Source organism: Crocodylus porosus, unplaced genomic scaffold (genome assembly GCF_001723895.1).
Source record: "Crocodylus porosus isolate Cpor-Errol unplaced genomic scaffold, CroPor_comp1, whole genome shotgun sequence".
In the NCBI taxonomy this organism is placed as follows: Eukaryota; Metazoa; Chordata; order Crocodylia; family Crocodylidae; genus Crocodylus; species Crocodylus porosus.
This window is the reverse complement of record NW_017728921.1, coordinates 15483150-15504692: the sequence shown is the minus strand read 5'-3', so window position 1 is coordinate 15504692 and position 21543 is coordinate 15483150. Positions and strand designations below refer to the sequence as shown.

Sequence of the window (21543 nt, the reverse complement as noted above, 5' to 3'; positions counted from 1 at the left end):
GGAGGGCTCGTGGCAGAGGCCCCAATGCAGCATGGGACAGTGGGGGCAATGGGGATTGCCCCAACCAGGCAGCACCCAGTCAGTCAGCTTTTTTTTCTTCCTTCAAAGAGTCAGGAGCTAGGGCTGCTGAGGCAGCCATTGCCGGGGCTGGGAGAGCAGGCGAGGGATGGGGCCTGTGCGATTCAGAGATTCGGCTGATTCAGCCACAGCCAAATCTCCGAATCGGATTTGTCTGGATCGATTCAAGACAGTGATTTGAATTGCCAAGTCAAATCGCTGTCCCCCAAATCAGCCGAATCTGAAGCAAATACTAGCTGCTTTGCACAGGCCTAATAATCAAGGCATCCTTTAACTAAGACACTTGCTACTATTCCCATTATCTTCCTGTTTTGGTTGAGATTTGCAGTGGGGAGACCTGATCCAGAGCACTCAGAATTCTTGTTGATGTTAGTGGGGGTTGGAGTGACTAGTATTCTTTGGGAAATAGTAATCTTAATTAAGTTTGTTTGTTTTTCTCAATATATTTATTTAAGAGAAGTTTGAGCCCGTGTTACGCGAGTGTGCTTTGTGAGCCTTTGGTAGTAAAAAGTGACTGTTGTCTTGTGTTTCAGGTTAGTCCTGAACGTGGAATTCCCCCTCCCAGTTCCCCAGGTGGATCTGCTATTCATTACTTTGAAGGTAAAGACTGCATGAATGCTACAATTGACTGGTCATCCGTATACACAGGGATGCTAACAAACCCAACCTGCCTTCCCTTTTCTCTGTCTTTGTGGCTGCTTGTAGTAATTCTGTGGCTAATGTTCTGATAAATAAAAGATTAACAAATTCTTGGGTAGTTTTTACTGCCAGCATCGGTGGTTTCTGGCATCAGTGTTTTTTGACTAAGTTCTGAGAGAGAATTGTTTGTTGACTGCTAAGTCATCTGTGCCTAATACAAGAGGATTTAATTATCCCAGTTTAGAAGATTAGGTGTAAGGGGTTATATCCTACTGCACCCTTTGACTAAAACTGCAGATGGGGGATTGGAATTTTGAATCCTGTTTGCCTGGTTATATAAGCACAGTTCAAATAACCACTATATTTGGAACAAACTTGTTGTTTATCACTTATGTAATCCTTGCTAACGCATGCTGAAACAGTGGCTAGTCATAGAAGAATCCAAAATAATAAAGTAATGCAAGGGAGATGGTGAAAGACTGTGTTTTGTCTAGAACTCTGATTGTGGGTAGGTGGGATTCGGGATATACTAATGGGATATTAGGCTAACCTCTCTCCTCCTCCCCCCTTCCCTCCCCCTCCCAAAAAAACAAAACAAAACTCCACAGCTTTTGTGAAATGAGAGTAATGTCTTTATCTGTTTGGGGTCTTTTGGAGGCTGTCCACAGGCACAATGAAGTGTCATGCAGAGATGCCCTGACCTAGTACTTCATATCTGTGCTCCACAACTGGAAGCAGGATAGCTTCCCTAGTATGATGCTGCATCCAGGCTGATAACTCTGGCTTCTGAACAGTGTCACAGTAACAGCTATGCTGCTTCTAGTGCATACAGAGCTATTTTGGGTATCTCTGCACAACACTGCTGTGTGGCATATAGGCATATGATTAGCGTTTTTGCTTTTGTCTGGTACTTATGGCCATGTCTACATACGCAGGGGTGTGCTTTTGCAGCAACACAGCTTTGTGCCACAGTACACGCCCCTGCCTGTGTACTTAGCAACAGGACACATTGTCCTGCTGCTCCATGTGTTGCAGAGGGAGCTGGCTGGGGCGTAGGGTGCTTCAGTGCAGGGCTAGCTGGCAGGCAGCACCCCCATGGAGGAACCCTGTGCCCCAGCCAGCCAGGGAGCTGCATGTGGAGATGGGGGAGCCAGTCAGCTCTGGGCTGCCTGCTCCCTATCTCTGTGCACTGCAGAGCCCCCATGCTGAGGCACCCAGCACCCCAGCCAGAATCAGTCATGTGATACAAAACCGGATTTATCCATGGTGGGCTGGCCCAGTTATATGGATGCTGTGCAGTTTGCTTATTTTGTTATTCCTGGTTATTTCAACACTGCCTAACAGCAAACCAAAAATACGGCACGATAGTGTTGGATGTGTGTTGTACACATACATCTAATCCCTTTTTATGCCTGCCCAGTCCACCTGCCTCTTTACATTAACGTACAGTCTCCAGGTTTCATGTTTTGAATTAAAAAATTGCCAAGCGGAGGAGGATTCTTCTCCTATGCTGTTAATAAAAATAGAGCCCAGCTGGATGATGTGCATGGTTGCTTGGCTTAGATAGATGTACACTGTTACAGTTGTGCATTCTGAATTACGGGAACTGTAGCATGCCTATGTTCCTGCTAGTTAGGTATTTTATTTTCAATACTTGCTTCTATTAGGTGTTTCTGAGGCATCTAAACCTTTAGTTACCCCTATTAATGTACCCAAACAAGTATGTGATAGTGTTTTTTTTCTTTTTTCTCATGTTTGAGAACATCTTTTTATCTTGAAGTAAGAGAATTGATGATCTTCATTGTTTTTATTCCCCTCAAAGCTGAGGTGTTAGACAAAGGGACCAAAAAGCAGATTTATCAATAAATAGTACAATTTTGAGAGTCCATTTATCACAAGTGAAACACTACATTAATGCACCTAGCTGAGTAGTTACAAGAGACAAACATGTAATCCCAGAAGAGGAATGAAGTGCCAAAAGCAGCTTGATTAATGAGCTGCTAGGTTAATCAACTACTCTGAAATGAAAACTGTAATTGGATTTCTCTTGGCCCTTCAAATTATAAGTGTAAATTGGCTTTTGTTAAGATGTGAGAGGTTGTGTGGTTTTGTTTAAAACGATAGTTTTGCAAGATCTTTCTCATGAATGTTAGCCAGTATTGTTACATTTTTATCATCCCAAACCTGAGTGCCCACTGAGTCTTCTAATGCAAATTTAACTGCAGAAGTTGACAAGTGCTACTATAGACCATTAACAAAATGAATTCAAAAATTCTTTCTCTTTCCTGGAGGGTAAGAAAATATCAAATAAGAGGATTCTGGCTTCTTTTTACTATAGTTTTGGGGCCTGATTTGGCTCTACTGAGAGCTGAAACAAGTCCTTGGACATTTCATAGACATTAGGGGCTGGAAGGGACCTTGTGAGATTTGAGTCCAGCCCCCTGCCATAGGCAGCAAGTCAGCTGGGATCAAGTGACCCTGGCAACAAATACATCCATATGTTTTTTTGAAAGAGTCCAGAGTAGGTGCTTGCACCACCTCTGGGGGGAGTTTGTTCCAGACCCTGGACACTCACACCATAAATAACCTTTTTCTTATGTCTAGTCTCAATTGGCCTTCCTGAAGTTTATGGCCGTTACCTTGTTATCCCTTAAGGAGCTCTGGTGAACAGTTGTTCTCCCAGGTCCTGATGTACCCCTCTTATATAATTGTAGGCTGCCACCAAGTGCCCTTGAACCTTTTCTTTTCCAGACTGAAGAGTTCCAAGTCCTTCAGCCTCTTCTCGTATGTTCTTTCCTCCAGGCCTTGGGGAGAGGCTGAGGGACTTGGGACAGGCATAGAAATTTAAGATGAAAATATGTTCTATATTTATGGTTTGTCCCTTAGCTTTTGAGGCATAACAGAATGATTGTTGTGGTTTGTTTTGTTTTTTTTTCCAATAAGGTTCATACCTACCTGATGGGAGTGCATTGGATCCTGATTATTATTTCTCTACAATCAGCTCTAGCTTCTCTGTGTCTCCTCTTTTTAATGGTATTAACAACAAGGAGTTTAATATTCCACTGGAAATGCTCCGTCAGCTGCTCCACATGGTACAGTATGAGCCACATTAAAGACTGCATTCAGGTCTGACTTGTGAGAGAGACAGATTTGGGGTTTTGTGTGAGCTTGCAGGTTGTAATGAAATTTTGAAGGTGTGTAATGTAATTTTGTAAGCAGTCTACTAGTTGTGCATACAGTGTTAAACTTGGCATGTAAATAGGAAGATATTTTTTTCTGCATAATTCTTACCAGGTTTCAGTTAGTATTGCCAGAAAGTCTTAGGAAGTATTAGTAATTTGCAAAATAAGAGGGCTTTGCCAGCACATTACTCTGCATCTGCCAAGCCAGTTGATCTGATGTAGCTTGTCTTTTGTGTCTGGTTGAAATAATAAGTGTTTTTCTTGCAATGAGAACAGTATTATTTTCTGCTGGGGTATTGCTCTTGGGATTACATCTACTGGCAGAGCTTTGTGGCTCTGTCCACTTCCTATTTTACTGACTGGGGCCTCGTTGCATCTTTGCAGTGGAAATGCAGTAATTTCTATGATCATCCTAACTTTTCACTGCCTTAATTGCAGCCTGATGCTTATCATCCAAATGATTCAGTGCTTTCTTAGGCCAGCCAAACTGTGATTCTGGAAAAGAAAACTTCTAGCAAGATAACACCAACTATGATATCAAACATCTATTTTCCTTATAGGTAAAACAGATTGTTGGGGATACACTTCTCAAAAGCCTAGATGCAGTTGTAACTGAAGTTGCAGAGGTATGTTTTAATGATGTTAATATTTGTTTAAAAACAAATATTCCCCTAGAACCTCAACACTCCAAACAGTGGGGAATCTGAAACTGATTATTAAACTTTGATTTATTTTCAGGTAAGGTATAATAACATAAGTGAAGAGCATTAAATTGCATCCCTTTGTGGTTTTTTTTTATTCTTATTTCTTAAGCCAGAAAAAATATAGTAGAGTCTTTTGAGCAAATGTGTTAGTTTGTTCTTCATTGCTTTCTGATTTGGAAGTCCTTGATAGTGCTATATTTTTCAAGATATCCTCCTACAGGTTTCCACTTCTCAGAGTCAGTGGACAATTTCTGTCAGTAGAGATTTTCTCGCCAAAAAAAAAAAAAATCTTGTGGGCCTCTTGATTCTTTCCACTGTTTTGCAGTTATCCTGCATCCTCTGTCAGGATTTCCTCTAGTGATTCTCATAAGTTTTAGGCATGGAACTGTTCTGAACAGAGTCTATTCAGAGCTGTAGAAAACAGACAAGTTTTTTTCATTAGTTGAAAAAGATCATGTTCTTGTCTACAGTCTTCTTCCTAGTGCCGTAGTATTTTAAATGTAGGCTTTGAGGGGAAACAACTTGAACTTCAGCTTCTGCTGTTCCAAACAAAGACTATTTTAGTGTCTCTTGTTCTGGATCTGGCCATATTCAGATAATAATTCCTGCCAGGATGTCTTGTCTAAATAGGCTACCTAAATCCTGTTGAGTGCATTCAGTGGTTATAGGTTTCATTCTGATTAACAGTGAAAGCTGAAAATGAGTTTTTTGCTGTGGTGTGTGATTGAAATGCAAATTCTGCCAGTTATCACAACTAAATCTCCAGGATAGAAAATAGCAGTTCCCTGACCTAAAAAGGTCTCATTTGTTTAGTATTTCATATGAAAAAATATTTTATATATTCCTTTTGAAGCTTACCACTGTTTTTGATCTTTACAGATGAGTCCTAATGCAGATCTCTATTATAAAACGTTCAGTGACCCTCTTTACGTTGCCCAGTTTAAAATGCTGAGAGACACGCTGTATTACATGAAAGGTGTGGAACTTAGATCCTTATGAATTCAAGTAATATGGTGCGGGGTATCCTAAAACAGTGCGTGCATAGCATGTTTTGCTTCAGGTGGCTGAAGATCGGGCTGCATTTTATGGATGTTGCATGTATCTTGTGCAGTTTGCTTTGGAATACTTCAGTCTAAAACACATTTATTATACTGAATTCCTGGGAGTGGGCCAACCAGCATTCAACCTGTCTATTTACTAGTGTTCTTTGTCAGGAGATACTTTCACCTCCTGCTCTAACACTGCAGTAAAGATACTTGTATGAAGTATTTAATTTACATTAAATAAAAGTTGATTTCATTTGTAAACTGTGTTTTGCGACACAACTACCCTCCTCCTTCTGGAAATAATTTGCCTTCCTTCTCTTTCAGATCTTCCGAACTCCTTTGTGAAGGAAATCCATGATTTTGTGCTGGAACAGTTCAACAGCAGCCAGTCAGAACTTCAGAAGATCCTCCATGATGTGGATCGATTACACAATGAGCTAAGCCCCCTGAAACTGCGTTGCCAAGCTAATGCTGCCTGTGTGGATCTCATGGTGTGGGCTGTGAAAGATGAACAAGGTGAAAAATGCACATCTTTATACTTGCAAGATGTCATTTATCCTTCAAAAATGTCTTGTATAACTCTTTCTCCATTCCAAGCAGTTGATGAAAGATCATTTGCATGCATTTGTGATGGATGTGTTTTTTCCTCCTTCCTTTATATTTTAATCTTAATTTTAGTTCTATCCTCTTATAAAATTAGGATATTCTTATGTTTTAATACACTTGTAGACTATTTTAAACATAAAATGTCCCAGAATTCAACCTCGAATGATATAATCATCTCAACCATTTTTGTAAGAACTGTTTATTACCAGTATTAATACAGATACTGAAATCTTTTCTGCCAACATAGGTAGCAAAAGCATTCATTTACATCACTGTTATCTGAAGTAGGTGAATCTAGCAGATTCTTCATCTGCTTTAGGGTCTACAGTGAGCACATGATACTAAATTCATTGCGCATTAATTGTTTCCTTTTCTTTCTTTTTTGGAATAAAGGTGCAGAAAACCTGTGCATCAAGCTCTCAGAAAAGCTGCAGTCCAAGACCTCTAGCAAAGTCATTATTGCTCATTTGCCACTGCTAATTTGCTGCTTGCAGGTCTGTCCTTAACATTTTTATGAGAAACTTTTATTTCAGTTTTTCAACCAGTCAATAAAATTGTTTGCATCTTTACAGATGAGTTTACTTAAGAGATGAGGCAGTTGTTATATTACTATTTGTTAATGTCTTTTGCCTAGGAAAGTAAAACATCAGTGACCTAGTGGTCCTCAAAGCCTACTTTGCGTGAGCTGTTTCTGAGAAGTTTAGTCAGTGTGGTTATTGTACAAGCTGGTCACTTCTGAAGACCTTGGGTTCAGATTTGTTATAACCAGTAAAAAATGGAGTAGAACTGGACGGTTGATTGGACTGGAGGCATCTGAACCCCAAAGCCTCTGGGCCTAGAGCTTACACATAGGATGCCTGCCTGGATTTGGGGAGTATTTGAAGTCCCAGACCAATGGGTCTGGATGGGAGGAGACTTGCCCACCAGGTGATAGAGCCCCTCAGGGCTGGACCATCAGCTCCATCATATGGGGCTCGCATGCCCGAGCCCTGTGCCTACCTGTGGCAAGCCCTGTGTGATGAAGCTGGCAGTGCATGGGCAGCCCAGGGCTGGGCCAGATACAGTGAATTACACCTGCCCGCAGGCTGGATTAATTCACCTGGCGGGCCAGATATGGCCCTCAGGTCGTATTTTGCCTGCTGGTGATCTAGTGATACTTGAGCGGTTGGTTTGGAAAGTATTGAATTGGATTGAAATAATCTTAGCAGGCAAAGTGTTGTGTTTTATAAAGGCATACCCATAGTGGTATTAATTATAGGTTCCCCTCACTTTATGTGGGTTCTGTATGTGCAAATTCGCTCTTATGCGATGATCCTTTTTATTCCAAAAATTCATTGTGAGGTAAATTCTCTCTTATGCGATCAATGTGGTAGAAGCCTTCAGTCAGCTGCTTTGTGCAGCAAATTGTGGGAGTGATGCACACCAAAATGTGTCTCCTGTGTGGATCTGTGCTTCTCACTCGTTGACTGGAACAGGGGTTTCTGTAGTTGCCATCCCCATTATGGTAACATTCACCACCACCCTGTGCTTGTGTGTACTGTCTGCTGTTGGTGAGTATCAAAATAGTCTTTGTAAAAGTGGTAGGAGTGGTTCTGGGGATCAGTACAGTCAAGGTCTTTGAATGTATCCCTATTTATTACCTTGTAAAGTGGATTCTCTTTATGTGAATTGGGGTTATGCATCGTTTTCCAGGAATGCATGTACAGCATAAAGCGAGGGAAACCTGTATCCCCTTTGGGGGCAGGCTGGGGTGGAGGGCAGTGTTTTGAACAGTTCCCAGAAACTGAATTTCCCTTTCTCCATTACCTTTAGGTGAGCACGGCAGTGCTTGCCTGTGCTGTATCTGGTTTGTGGGCAATGTGTTTATTTTCCAGGATAAGCAGTGTGATAACTGTCCTGAACAAAAAGATTTTAAAATAAGGAGAAATGAGTGTCCTGTGCTCAGCCTAGTTCTTGATACCTGCTTACTTTGTTTACAAAATCAGGTCACATCTGTTATTCTGCACTCAGAAGTGGGATAGCAAAGATATTGTTTCTTGTGGCTGCTTAGCATTTGAATGTATTTATCCCATAATCTGAATTCTCTGGAATTAGACTGATTTAATGTATTGGACGCTCTCCTGTGAAGGCACCAAAAAAAGGGCAAGGGACAAGCACACAGGTGAAATAAACAGGTCTGTTCATGCAGTGAGAACATTTCAAATGGGATGTTTTAATGTATCCACATTTTTTTTGTTTTTGTTTTTGTTTTAGGGTCTAGGTCGTTTGTGTGAGAGGTTCCCTGTCGTGGTTCATTCCGTCTGTCCTTCCTTGAGAGATTTCCTTGTAATACCTTCTCCAGTTCTGGTGAAACTATACAAGTACCACAGCCAGTATCACACAGGTAAAACAAAGTTGTAGTATTGATTCAGGTATATACCGTAAACAGTACTAATTTGCCCTTAAACTTCCTTTTATTACTGCAATGTTTTTCCGTACCTATCAAAAGGTGTGTTTGTTTTTGAGAGGGATTTAAAGACTGAGAGAGTATGCTTATTGTGTTGTTGCAAAAATATACCCAGGAGCTAATGATTCTTATCTGTGGTGAGGTTACTAGTAACTGCAAAGTGGCATCAAGATGTCAAAGATCGTATTGTATATATGATCAGCTGAGATCCTGGTTTCTCTGATTTTAAAAAAAAAAAATCTCAAAGTTTTGGCTTTAAAAAAAAAAAAAAAAGTAACTCCAAATCCACATTTTTCCTTGATTAAAATGAAACACCACTATATATATCTGTATATTAGTGGTGTTTCATTTCAATCACAGAGAATATCAATCTGAGGTTACTTTTTTAACCAAAAATTGGGGATTTTTTTTAAATCGGAGAAGACCAGCATCCCTGATGATCACAGGTAACAGCAAAAAATTATCGTTTCTGAAACTAGCAAAGTTTTGATAGAAGATCCATAACAAGTGTGCACGTTGGTGTAATAACTTAATCTGTAACTTTTGAGTAGGCTATTATAAATGGCTTGTCATGTTTTAGAATTTTAAGTCTTTTTTTTTTTAAATTACTTTTAGTTGTGCTCAGACTCTCAGCTCATTTGTGTCTAGTTTAAGGGATAGTTAATGAATTGTATTCACCCAGCATTCTCTTTGATCTAAGGAGAGTAGACAGTCTTACAACCAAGGAGAGGCTGGAAATCCTATTCCTTGTGCAGGATGAGTTGCTAGCAAATTGACATGGATTGTTTTCATTCTGTGTCAGAGAGGGTGCAACAGATGCATGAAACAGATTAGGAAGGTTGTGGTGGATTGGGAAGATATGTTGATGATCAAGCAAATAATTTAATGGGAACAGGGTGTGGCTGCATTGTATTTTTAAGGATGCTCTTTGTGCAAGCTGCTCTGCATAGCCAGGTAAAGCCAGCGTTCCTGACCCCCTAATCGCTAAATATTTAATTGAACCTGTTTGCATATAGGATGTTGCTGCATTTGTTTTATGAAAAGCAGTTGATAATATAAGGTTCTCTTCTTATTTCTACTCTTGAGACTTCCATATCAGTCTTCAATTACAAGCCAAATGTTGATTTCTTCCTCCTCCCCCCACCTGTCCCCCACCTTACCAGCCAATTCTGCCTAATTCCTCTAGTTCTGAATACAAATCTGTGTTCCTTTTTATTTTTTTTTTAAAGTGCCACTATTAATAAAAGTTCTAAAGCTAAAGTTTTTGGGCATTCATTTTTGTTAATAGTGACCAAAGTAGAGCGAAACAGAGCTTTTCTGTAGCCATATTATCTGAGTTGCAATCTGTCTTGTCAGGGAAAAATGAAAAATTGGGACTCTGTCATTGTGCTTTATTGTTACCACAATCTGATACATGCTGTGTGAAATCTAATCCATTATCTAGTTCTTCTGGTTTACTTCATTGGAATTGCACCAGGGATGGATTTGGCAATAAGGTGTTAGAGCTACTGAGACGTGTTGGTCTACTTAATGCAGTTATTGTATTCTGAAACCTGATTCTCCAGAAAGTCATTAAGGTGGGAATCTGTTTATTTACTCAGAGACCCAATATTGTATGTATTCAGCTCAAGTTCTGAGAACTGAGCAGAACTTTAGCATCTTGCATATTGTCACCGGTAACAGATGTGCAGTGCATGGTCTTCTAGACCTTTGCTCACACCCATACTTCTTAACTGCACAAATGTATATAACTAGGAATTTTAATAAGCACTGGGGCTATGTGAAGCTTTGGTCCCCGATTTGATTCAGCCTGATCCGGTGGCCGAATCTCCAAATCCAAATCAAATCAGAGGACCCTTTAATCTCTCTGAATCAAATTGGAACGCTAAATTGATTCAGAGATTTGAATGTAGACACAGCTTTAAACTTTTTTCTACATACCTCTAGATAGCAGGTGGCTCGTGAATGCTGCGATGCTAGGGCACATGGAGTGTCCCACAGCAGCGTGCGGGGCTCCCCAGCGTGCTCAGCAGCAGACCTGAAAGTGGACCAGAAGCGCTTCTGGTCCACTTTGGGGAGTGCACTGACCCCCGCCCCCCCCCCCTCCATACTTCCCCTGGCTCGGCGACTGGTGCCTTTTGGGTCTTGGGGGAGGCACTTGGGGTCTCCCTGCAACCGATTGCCAAGCCAGGGGGGCATGGTGGGGTTCCCTAATACGTTCTCTGAGCATGTGGAGGCTCCCCCCTACCCTCCCTTGTGGGATGTTCCATCCACCCCAGCATTGCAGCATTCACAAGCCATGCTGGTATGTAGAAAAACCTTTTAAAGCTGTGTCTGTCTGAATCACTGATTCTCCAAATCAGCATTGAATGTTCAGATTCGGCTGAATCGAATAGGGGATAGTGATCCAAATCGACAAATCGAATCGCTGTCCCTGATTCAGGGCAAATCTGAATCAAATCGGGCCCACTTCACACACCCCTAATAAGCACTATTGCTGATTACGCCAAAATAGTGATAAGACCTATTTTGCCCAGTCTTGGCTGTAAAAACACAATAATAGCTAACAGAATTATAAGGCAATTCAAACTTAACTGTGAAACAGAAATAAGCAGATGCATCTCTGGACATGCACAAAAAGCAGATTTCTTGAATTAGGATGCTAATATTTTTGCAGTCCCTTTTCATAGTACAGTTGCGCTTGGATGCAAATTTCTCCTCATTGTCTTGAGCTAGCAGGTCTTGGTTAGAATCTGATTCTGCAGATCTTTCTCCAGAACTCCTCTGTTTTCTACATTTTCTTGCCAGATTCCTGTCTTTCCCTGAAAAATTGGATTATCTCTAGGTAGTGTTATCTTGCTATCCAATGTAAAAAAAAAAAAAAAAAAAATGTTCTTTCCTGACAACTTCAGATTTTTAATTAAGATAAGTTTGGAAATATTTAGTGTATGACCATCAAGGAAGTGTAGAATTAGTTTAATAACTAGCTCACCCATGATTCCCATCAGATTTCAGAAATCCTGGTATCAGGTTTTGAGTATCTGGGTTTTTTAAAATTGGAGCTGTTGCAGTATTAAAAAAGAAAGCTAATAAAATGAAAAAGCTGGAGATCTCTGAAAGTAATGAAATGCAGTACAAGCTTAGCATGGTCACAGTTTTGTACAGCTTTAAAGTTCTTCAGTGTAACCCTCTCATCTGCATCTTGGTCTGTTTTGCATTCAGTTGCCAGGTATTGATCTGCCTGTGTGTTCACCTCAAGGAAAGGTATAGCAAAATACATTGTCTTCTGTACACTTTCTCTGTTCTTAGTAGGTGGCAATGACATCAAAATCAGTGTAACAAATGAGCATTCAGAGTCTACTCTCAATGTAATGCATGGCAAGAAAAGTCAGCCCTCCATGTATGAACAGCTTCGGGACATTGCCATAGACAACATTTGCAGGTAAGGATTGTTCTTGAAAACACTCAGTGACTAAATTACTTTTTAAAGATGCATGCTGTGCGGAGAAGGGGGCAAACAGGGTGAAGATTTAAACGGAGATGATGTTGGATGCAAAGTTTTTTTTTGTTTAAGTGAACTTTTGCATGCACACTGCTGTATAGCTGTAAAGTATTTGTCTAGCAATTGGACTGCTTGATGGATGCATGCATGCTTAATTTAGTAACCACCATGAGTCAGCTGGCTTTTTGCAGCTTCATCAGATTAGAATATTACATCATCCTGGAGAACTGATAGACAGTGAACATCGGGGTAGTGCAGAGGTACCTATTCCTCACACCTTTCCCCCTGCCTCTCTATTGGAGTAGATTTTTCTTACAGACTGATTGGGTGTATGGAGAGAGTGTTCCAGGAGGAGTAGGACCTAAAACAGGATTAGGCTTTCTAAAAGATGCTTTTGTCACCCCTGAGCCCCACTGGATGTTCATAAGACTCCTTACCTTCTTTCCTGTTCACCCATGTTGCTGTTCTGCAGGTGCTTGAAAGCTGGTCTGACCATAGACCCAGTGATTGTTGAGGCCTTCCTCGCCAGTTTGTCTAACCGTCTGTACATCTCTCAGGAGAGTGACAAGTAAGTAGTTTAGGCCTCTTATCCCTTCTTTTTTCCCCTATGTTGTTTAATTAACTTAAAGCTCACTTAGCACAATGAGCTTAGCTCTGATGGGTTCTTATTTTCAAACAGAGGAGCTTGTGCACATCAACAGATGATAAAATACTGTTTGAATGTCTCTATCAAGTATTAAAGATTATCTGAAATACCAGGTGAAATTAAATTGTGCAAAGTCTTGGTAGGACTGCAGTCTGTTCCACACACCCATGTCTGGCATATTTGATTTCTACTCATGGAGTCTGAGCTCCCTCTCTTCTTGAGGGAGAAGATCTAGCTGTAGCTGCCTGCCTTCTGTGGTTCTGGAAGGTTGCCAGACTTCTTATCTATTTCTACTGATTCTACTATAATTAATGACTTGCAGATCGGTGTTCTATGAAAACAACAATTTTTATTTCTATACTGTATTAAGTCTCCTTTTAATTATCTGGTGTGGGAAGGTTTGGATCAGTAAGAGGGTAAAATACTCTTTCATTTGACTAGATGGGCCAGTGTAAATTGTTTTCCCATATGAATTCCAGCTCAAATGGTAAATGTAGAACTGTTTCTAGATATTTATGTGGGGGTGGGGGTTGTTGTTTTTATTTTTTAGGGAAGCCCACTTGATTCCTGACCACACGATTCGTGCTCTGGGCCACATTGCTGTGGCCCTTAGGGACACTCCAAAAGTGATGGAGCCAATCCTGCAGATCCTACAACAGAAATTCTGCCAGCCGCCATCACCACTTGATGTGCTCATCATTGACCAGCTGGGCTGCCTGGTTATCACAGGAAATGTAAGGAGAGAGGAGCTGGCTGAGAAGAAATTGGACCAGGGACAGCTCCCAATTGCAGTTGTCTTATTCAGGGCTGTCCAACTTATAAGTAGCTCAGGGTTGCATGCTTCCCTGGTTGCACCAACAGGGATTGCATACCACATAGGTTGCACACTGCACAAGTACCATATTTCCCCTCTCCCCAGCCCTGACCTCATTCTTGCTCCCTGTGTGTGCTCACTGGGTCAGGGGCAGGAAGCTGAAGCTGGAGAAGAGAGGGAGCGCAAAGGCTCCAGCTGCTGATGCAGTTGCAGTGATAAGGGGAGTGGCAGATGGGTGAGAGCCCAGGCACTGCAACTTAACCTTTTGTGGGCCACAAGTTAGATGGCCTGGTCTAATTATTTCCTTCAATTAAGGGGATGCTGTTACCTTGTTTGAACTCCCAGAAGCATCTCTGTAATGCAGCATTTATTTTGTCTTCAACATTCACAGGCTCGTACAGTCATTTTGTTTCCATTTAGCATTTTTCTGATATCCATGATAATGTGAAAAGCCATTAGTCCTTATTTCCATAGGTATTCTAGAAAATATTATAGCAAAGGAAATAGAAAGTTGGGTTTTTTTAAACAACTAGGGTGCTGAAGAGCCTGAGTCCTCTTTTTAACTGTGATTTAGGAGTCTAAATCCTTCTTGAAAACAGGATTTAGGCTTCCAAGTCACTTAGATCAAATTTTAAAGGATATTTAAGTGGCACACGGTCCAAGTCTCATTTTAGGCTTGCACTGAAAATCAGTAGAATCCAAGAGCATAAAAAAATTCCTAGCAGGCAAAGATGTAGGCTAGAGAAGTTCAGCTCGGTGAATCTAAGTTTTATACACAGATATGAGCAACTCATGATGGCCTGAGTTCTTTCATTCTGAACTTCTGCTTTACCTGAAACAGAAGCTGTCGGTTCAGCTATAATTAGATGTCCAGTTAAGATCTTCATCCTATTTCTGTTGAAGACTTCATCTGATTACACAGAATTTTAATTTTTACAGATCCATTCTTTTAATAAGAATTCAGTGGACTCTACTTAGTTTTTGTTTTCTTACAGCAATATATTTACCAGGAGGTCTGGAATCTCTTCCAGCAAATCAGTGTTAAAGCAAGTTCAGTTGTTTACTCTGCTACTAAGGATCACAAGGATCATGGATACAGGTAACGTTTATAATTGTCACCTTAAAATTTGTGGCCATTTTAATGTCTCCCTTTTTGTGAAATGTCATAAATTTACAATTTTACCAGCATACTTTATATTTTGTTTAATCTTTTGTTTTGCCCCATGTTGTAAAGAACATTTTACTGGTATCCTTATTTATCTGGTGAGAAGTAATTGGCTATTACTACTTCATGGTGACAAAAAGGCTGCATTAGCCCCAAAATGCCAGAGTTTGGCACTGTATGATGATAGATTCTTATCAGTTTATTCACAAAATATAGCTGCCAACAGCAGCATTATATTGAAGGATGGCTGATTGGAGTTATTGAGATGATGCTAAAAAAGAAAAATAAACCTTTTTCATCAAGGAATATATTGTTTCTAATTTCTCTTTCTTCCTTGTCAGACACTGCTCCTTAGCTGTCATAAATGCCCTGGCTAACATAGCTGCTAACATTCAAGGAGAACACCTTGTGGATGAATTACTAATGAATTTGCTGGAACTGTTTGTACAGCTTGGGCTAGAAGGAAAGAGAGCCAGTGAGAGAGCAAGTGAAAAAGGACCAGCACTAAAGGTAAAGAGTGGAATAAGGTTTCTGTTGGTCATAATTCAGTACCTCTTGACTTTGAGATGGCTAATGCTAAACATAATTGTTTCGATCTCCCATGAAGCAAATTTGTTTGTACTCTCTCTCATTTGCTTAAATATTTAACTGTGAAACTTGAAACACATGTATTCTGGTGCATGTAATACAATATTAGTATAGATTTTTATGACCTCAAACATTGGGCTAGTAGTCATGTGCCCATGTTTGGTTTTTAAATGAGCAAACTGAGGCCTGGTAGATCTTAAGTGAATGGTCAGTGTATGCTAGAGGCCAGTGACAGACCTGGCTACCAAAGCCAAGAATTCTGACTTCTGTAACCTTGCTATTACTGCTTCCTAAGTGAAGGTAAAATATTATGAGCCTCTGGTTCTCATCTGAACAGCCCCACCTGTTTAATTTTTTCTAAATTATTGGTGTGGTGGCCTCAGACATGTTTTCCCCCCTCCCCCACACCCCTTCCCCTCCAAGATCTGAGCCTATGCAATTAAATTTAAAATATATTGTGTAGAATAAACAGCCTGGTGCAAATGACAGCTGTAGTCAGATCTGTGCAGATGACTGAGCAAGTATTGGGAGTGTTAGATTGCACTTTGATCAGCTTTCATAACAGTCTTGTATATTAATTGGCTGGAGAGCTATGCAGCAGAGTTGTGCAGCTCTAATATACCATACAAATGCTGATTGTATGGATTCTCCATATGCATGGACATGTCTGCATTGTCCAGGGATTGCTTTAGTCAGTGTTGCAGTAAAGTATGGCATGCCTGTTCCTCATACGCTACCTTGGAAGGATTTAATGTGTTTAACCATAATGCAGCCCTGGGTGTGTGCCTGTAACCTACCTAAGACCTGGGCACCTGGCCAACACCACATTAAAGTCAGATACATTTAAATCCTTTTGGGGTATAGTGTGTGTATTTCAGCACTCCCTAGCATAGTCCTTAGAGATGCCGTATATGATGATTTCTGGAAATCGGTGCAGTTATTCTTGCCAGTATGCTGTCCTTTCTGCTCATACCGTAAAGAAAGCAAATTGGCATTTCTGATTAGCAAGGATCCTGGTTTTTCTCTGATTTAAAAATCACAACTTCTCTTATAAAAAATCACCAAATCTCTAGTAAAAACCCCAAAATCCATGTTTTTCTGTGATTTTAAAATGAAATACCACTATATATACATAGGTATCAGTTGAACACAATGTTTTATTGATATATTTACAACTTTAAAGCAGTTTGGAAGCCCACCAGTGCCTCCATCAGTATAATAAAATACATTCTACATACCTATAAATTTTGGCATTTGATTTTGGATTTTTTTATCATAGATTCATAGTTTGTTAGGGTCTGGAAGGGACCTCACAAGATCATCGGGTCCAGCCCCCCTGCATGAGGCAGGAAAGACAGCTGGGGTCAGATGACCCCAGCAAGATGGCTGTCCAGTCTCCTCTTGAAGATTTCCAGGGTAGGTGATTGCACCACCTCTGGAGGAAGCTTATTCCGCAGTCTGGACACCATGACTGTGAAGGAGTTTTTCCTGGAATTGAGCCTGAAGCAGCCTTCTAGGAGTTTGTGGCCATTACTCCTGGTTTTCCCCAAGGGTGCCCTGGTGAACAGTTGTTTGCCAAGCCCTTTAATGTATTCCCCTAATATAGCAGTAAGCTGCTACCAAGTCCCCTCTCAGCCTTACCTTTTTTAGGTTGAATAGACAGACCCAAGTCCCTCAGCCTTCTCTTGTATGACTTGCCTTACAAGTCTCTGATCATACAGGTTGCTCTTCTCTGGACTCTCTCGAGCTTTTCCACATCCTTGTTGAAGTGTGATATGCAAAACTGGATGCAGTACTCCAGCTGCGAGCTCACCAATGTTGAGTAAAGTGGAAGAATCACTTCCTTGTTTTTGCTTGAGATGCATTGGTTGATGCATGCCAGAGTATTATTTGCCCTGATGGTTACAGCATCGCACTGACAGCGCATGTTCATAACATGGTCTGTTATTACCACTAGGTCCCTTTCAGTTGTGGTGCTAGTCAGTTTGGCACCACCAAGCCTGTAAGTATGTTGGGGATTGTTCATTCCCAGATGGAGAACTTTACTCTTCTCAATGTTGAACTTTATCTGGTTCCAATCCGTCCAACTTGCCAGCCTGTCTAAGTCCACCTATTTCTGCAGCTTATTTTCAAGCATGACCATGCTTCCCCATGACTTGAAGTCGTCCATGAACTTAGTCAGTGAGCTCTGGAAAAACAGAGCTTCCCCTGCCCATTTTGCTCACCAGGATGCAGGTCCAGCTTCAGGTGTCCCCCACCCCCCTGACTTTGTGGCGTTGAGCAGCTCTGATATACTGGTGCCCTGTCCATGCCATTTCCCCTCACTCCCAACCCCTCCAGCCCTGCTGTTGCTCCTCACTCCCCACCCAGAGCCCTGCCAGAAGGGGCCCCCAGCTGCCCTGGATATGGGGCCATGGACCCAAGTCAGCAGCCCCCTATATCCCCCAGCAGTTCCCAAGCCCTGGCTGCCACCTGTGGGAGGCAGCTGCTGCAGTGGACCAGAGCATGGAGCCTGGCTCCCCTTCCCCAAAAGCCACACTGCTTGAGCAGAGCCTGTGGGGGTGGGAAGATGCAGGCTAAGTGATGGTAAAATATTATGAGCCTCTGGTCTCAATAAGGCACTGGTCTCAAGGCACCTCACCCTGATGCCCTACCCCCAGGGACCTCTGTGGCCCAGCAGGTGGGACCTGGTGCAGCAGGGCAGAGAAGCTCAGTGAAATTACTGGGATTCTCTTGCCACCATGGCAAGGTGTCTCCTGCCCACCCAGCAGCAGCAGGGGTGGCAGTGCAGAGTTGTGCTCCCTGCAGCTGCCAGGCAGGCAGGGGGCACCCCACCATGGTGGTGTGGGGCTCCTGGTAGCAGCACTGAGTCTCTCCACTCTGCCTTGCCATACCAAGTTCTGCCCACTAGGCCATGGAGACCCTGGGGGCATGGCAGCAGGGCAGGCAGCCCTGAGCCTGCAGTGGGCAGCCTGCGTCTGCCCCCAACCTGTGCACATATCTCAGGAGCATGTGCCCCCATTCTCTCCTGATAATGCATGCAGTAGTGGGGAGCCAGCCCCCCTGCTGCCCCTCTGGATGAACCAGCTGCTTCTCTATCCCGCTCCGCTCCTGGACCTTGCAGCCACACACGGTCCTGTGCCCCAAGCCCCAAACACTGGGCTGGGCAGCAACCCCAGCCCTGCCTCCCTCCCTCCCCTCCCTGCTTTCCTCCCTCTTCTACCTTCCTTCCTCCCTCCCTATGGCGGCCTCAATCCTCTTCCTCCCCCGCCTCTCCCCCAACCCACAGGGAGCTGCTCTCGGGCTGCCTGATCGCTGTGTATATATGTATACATTTACATGCATGATGCTCCCTGCCATTTCCCGTGGTTTTTCTCTTTAAAAAGAGAAAATCTGGGTTTTACTGCATTTTTCCATGTAGAATGGAAAACCTGAATCCCTACCAATTTTAAGTTTGTGGAAGCACGAGGTGATGCACAGAAAAGTGTGAGAATACTGGAGAATTGGACAGAGTAACTGATGGAAGCAGGGTGGAGGATCATAGTTGGCTTGCTTTGCTGTTGGACTTAGCACATTCCTTCCCAGTGGTTTACAATAACCCTTTACAGCTCACTGAAATAAGAAGCTAATGCTGATGTTTGATCTTGGCTCTTCAGCTTCCAAGTAAGATCCGTTGCATGTAGAGATCAACACAGAAGCTAACACTGGTTTTGTTAAACTACTACAGAGCCCTGTGTGGAGCTTCTCTTCCCATGCAAGAGTGGCTTATTTAGGAACAGGTTTAAGTTGAACCTAATTGAAGTTAGCAAAACTGAAACAAGCTTGCAGTAAACTGCAGTTGGACTGCCTGCACTGATATTTTATTTTATTATTTTTATTTTATTTTATTTTATTTTTTGCAGGGGGAGGAGGACATGATTTATTTAAATCTGTTTAAAATTGCCCCTTAAGTAAGTCTCAATAGCTCTGTCTATAAAGAACTTCCCCATATTTTCAGGCAGCTGCCTGTAAAATATAAACTCATCTTTAAATATAAAGGTCTGAGAATGGATCCCCTTAGCTAATGTTAAGTATTTTAACAGTAGATACACTTGCATAGTAGAAACTTTTATTCATACAGGCTATTTGCTCTTTTGCAATTCTTCAACCTTTTCTTGTGCTGTGACTTCTTTCATTAAATTTTCTTTATGTTAGTTTTTTGTTGTTGTGTCCTCAGAGGGTTTTGTACATTTTACTGCACAAGTATTCCCTTTCCTCTCCCGAAATTCTTTCCCACAATTCCTCCCTTCCTCTAAAATATATTCGTAAACAAGTTGTTAACCTTGGCTTCTGTGCACTCGACATCCATGTTATCACTTGGAACCACATTTTGCTTTTGTTCCAAAGTCCTAAAAGCCTTAAGCCTTCTTTCGTGTTTCTTTCCTATGTTACTACATCCCAATCCCTGAACTTTCTACATACTGTAGTTTATTGAAAAACCATCTTTGTCATTTTTGTTTGGAAATGTGTATACAAAATGCTGTTGTCCAAATGTGTATCCTGTGGAAAGTTAAGGGATTCTCCCAGTTGCAATATTTTACAACGTTCCCTTCCTTGAAGGCCAGTCAGGCAGCTCTGCACCTTGAAACGCTTCACTTTTCCTGGTAATAAGTAGAATCCATAGAGTTGTTTGATTTAGTTCTGCTATTTGCTGATTTATTTGATGCTGTGTTCACCTGCTGTGTAGCCAGTCATAACACAAGATCCAGAGTCCATTGTGTGTTTTTGGATCTAGAACTTCAGTTTTCTTCAGTGAGTTCTTGGTATGCAGGGAATATAAATGATTGGGTTATACTGGATATAATTTGTTATGATATGAAAGGGTTATATGAAAGACTTATTTAAGTCAGTCCAATGGTTGACCAAAATCTGTAAGCTTTTGTTTTCTTTAATTTCAGGAGTTCTTAGAGATCTTCATAGAGGTTTTTCAAATCATTTTTGTAAATCTCACTTTTATTTGAATAACCTACCATAACAAAATTTCTTTCCTTATTGTTTTACAACCACTTCAAGTATTTACAGGAGAGACTTCCACAGGTGAGGTCAATACAAATTAGATCACTTTTATAAGCTGATCTTGAGCTGCAGAGCATGAGTAGCTCCTGCTAAAATTAAACTGACAGCACTCAGGAACAGGCACTTACTGATATATTAATGATTGATTGATATGGCAGCTAGGTGCTGTTTACTAAAATATTCAGGGTACAGTGCTAACATGTTTCTCTGAGAATGAAAATATGGACCAAAGAGTATTTTTATCTCCTCATATCCTTGGGAATATATATAAATACATTACATGTTGAGAAATTGATTGGGCCATGAATTCAGTTGCAACACCTCTACTCTCGGTGGCAGAAGACAACTCAAAGGGGAAGTAACAGAATGTAGTCCTCGTTCTCGAGGAGCAGAGTAAACTGAGAATTTTACATGTGGGGAAATAGCAAACTCTTCACCGTTTATCATAAGCATGGCCATTCCAGCCCCTCCAAGAATATCCTCCCAGTTATGGAATGGCTTTGTGTTTCTCCTTTTAAATACAAGAAGAAGAAAAGGATTGAAAAATGGAATTTCTTTTCCCAGATTTGTGTATATGTATATATTCCAGTCAGTGTGACATTTGGTGCTAAATTTTTTCTTAAAGCTGTGCTATCAGTAGAGTAATAAAGTTGTTTTCTGTCCCTAACCTCCCAACACAACCTTCTCCCTTCCTGAACATACCGTGTTTTTAATAGTGCAAAGTTCTTTTCTTATCCTTTTATGGGACTGGTGAACTCTCTTGGCAAACCACTTTGAAATGAATGGGATCTGTTTGCTTTGAAGATAAACTGTGCATTTGCAACAAGTAAATGCCTTTTATGTCACTGACCAAGTCAGTAAAGCTGCTGGGTTACTTTTTCATAAGGAAAAGAGTGCCTAATAACAGATACCAAGTCAGCTTTTCCAAGAGGAATTCAGTTTATTTTAGCACCGCTACACATTGCATTTATGCCACAAGTAACATGTTGAATCGTGGCGTAAATGGCCAGGGCACTACACGTATATCCAATTTAAAGTACCGTAAAATGGCGGACCTACCATAAAAACGGTC

The 21543-nt window shown here is 41.4% G+C and overlaps 1 protein-coding gene across 2 annotated transcripts in view; it reads left to right on the top strand.

The window, feature by feature from the left end:
- The window catches only part of PI4KA (phosphatidylinositol 4-kinase alpha), an 86923-nt gene that overhangs the window by 12555 nt on the left and 52825 nt on the right, over positions 1-21543 (top strand). The window contains exons 8-19 of one of the 2 annotated variants that reach the window (XM_019539082.1): positions 612-678; positions 3661-3809; positions 4460-4525; positions 5483-5579; positions 5974-6165; positions 6649-6749; positions 8509-8638; positions 12011-12143; positions 12676-12771; positions 13400-13583; positions 14659-14762; positions 15170-15338. In XM_019539082.1, coding sequence (XP_019394627.1) covers positions 612-678; positions 3661-3809; positions 4460-4525; positions 5483-5579; positions 5974-6165; positions 6649-6749; positions 8509-8638; positions 12011-12143; positions 12676-12771; positions 13400-13583; positions 14659-14762; positions 15170-15338 — 1488 coding nt within the window. The remainder of the gene's footprint in view (positions 1-611; positions 679-3660; positions 3810-4459; positions 4526-5482; positions 5580-5973; positions 6166-6648; positions 6750-8508; positions 8639-12010; positions 12144-12675; positions 12772-13399; positions 13584-14658; positions 14763-15169; positions 15339-21543) is intronic. The other variant, XM_019539081.1, reaches the window with a different exon arrangement.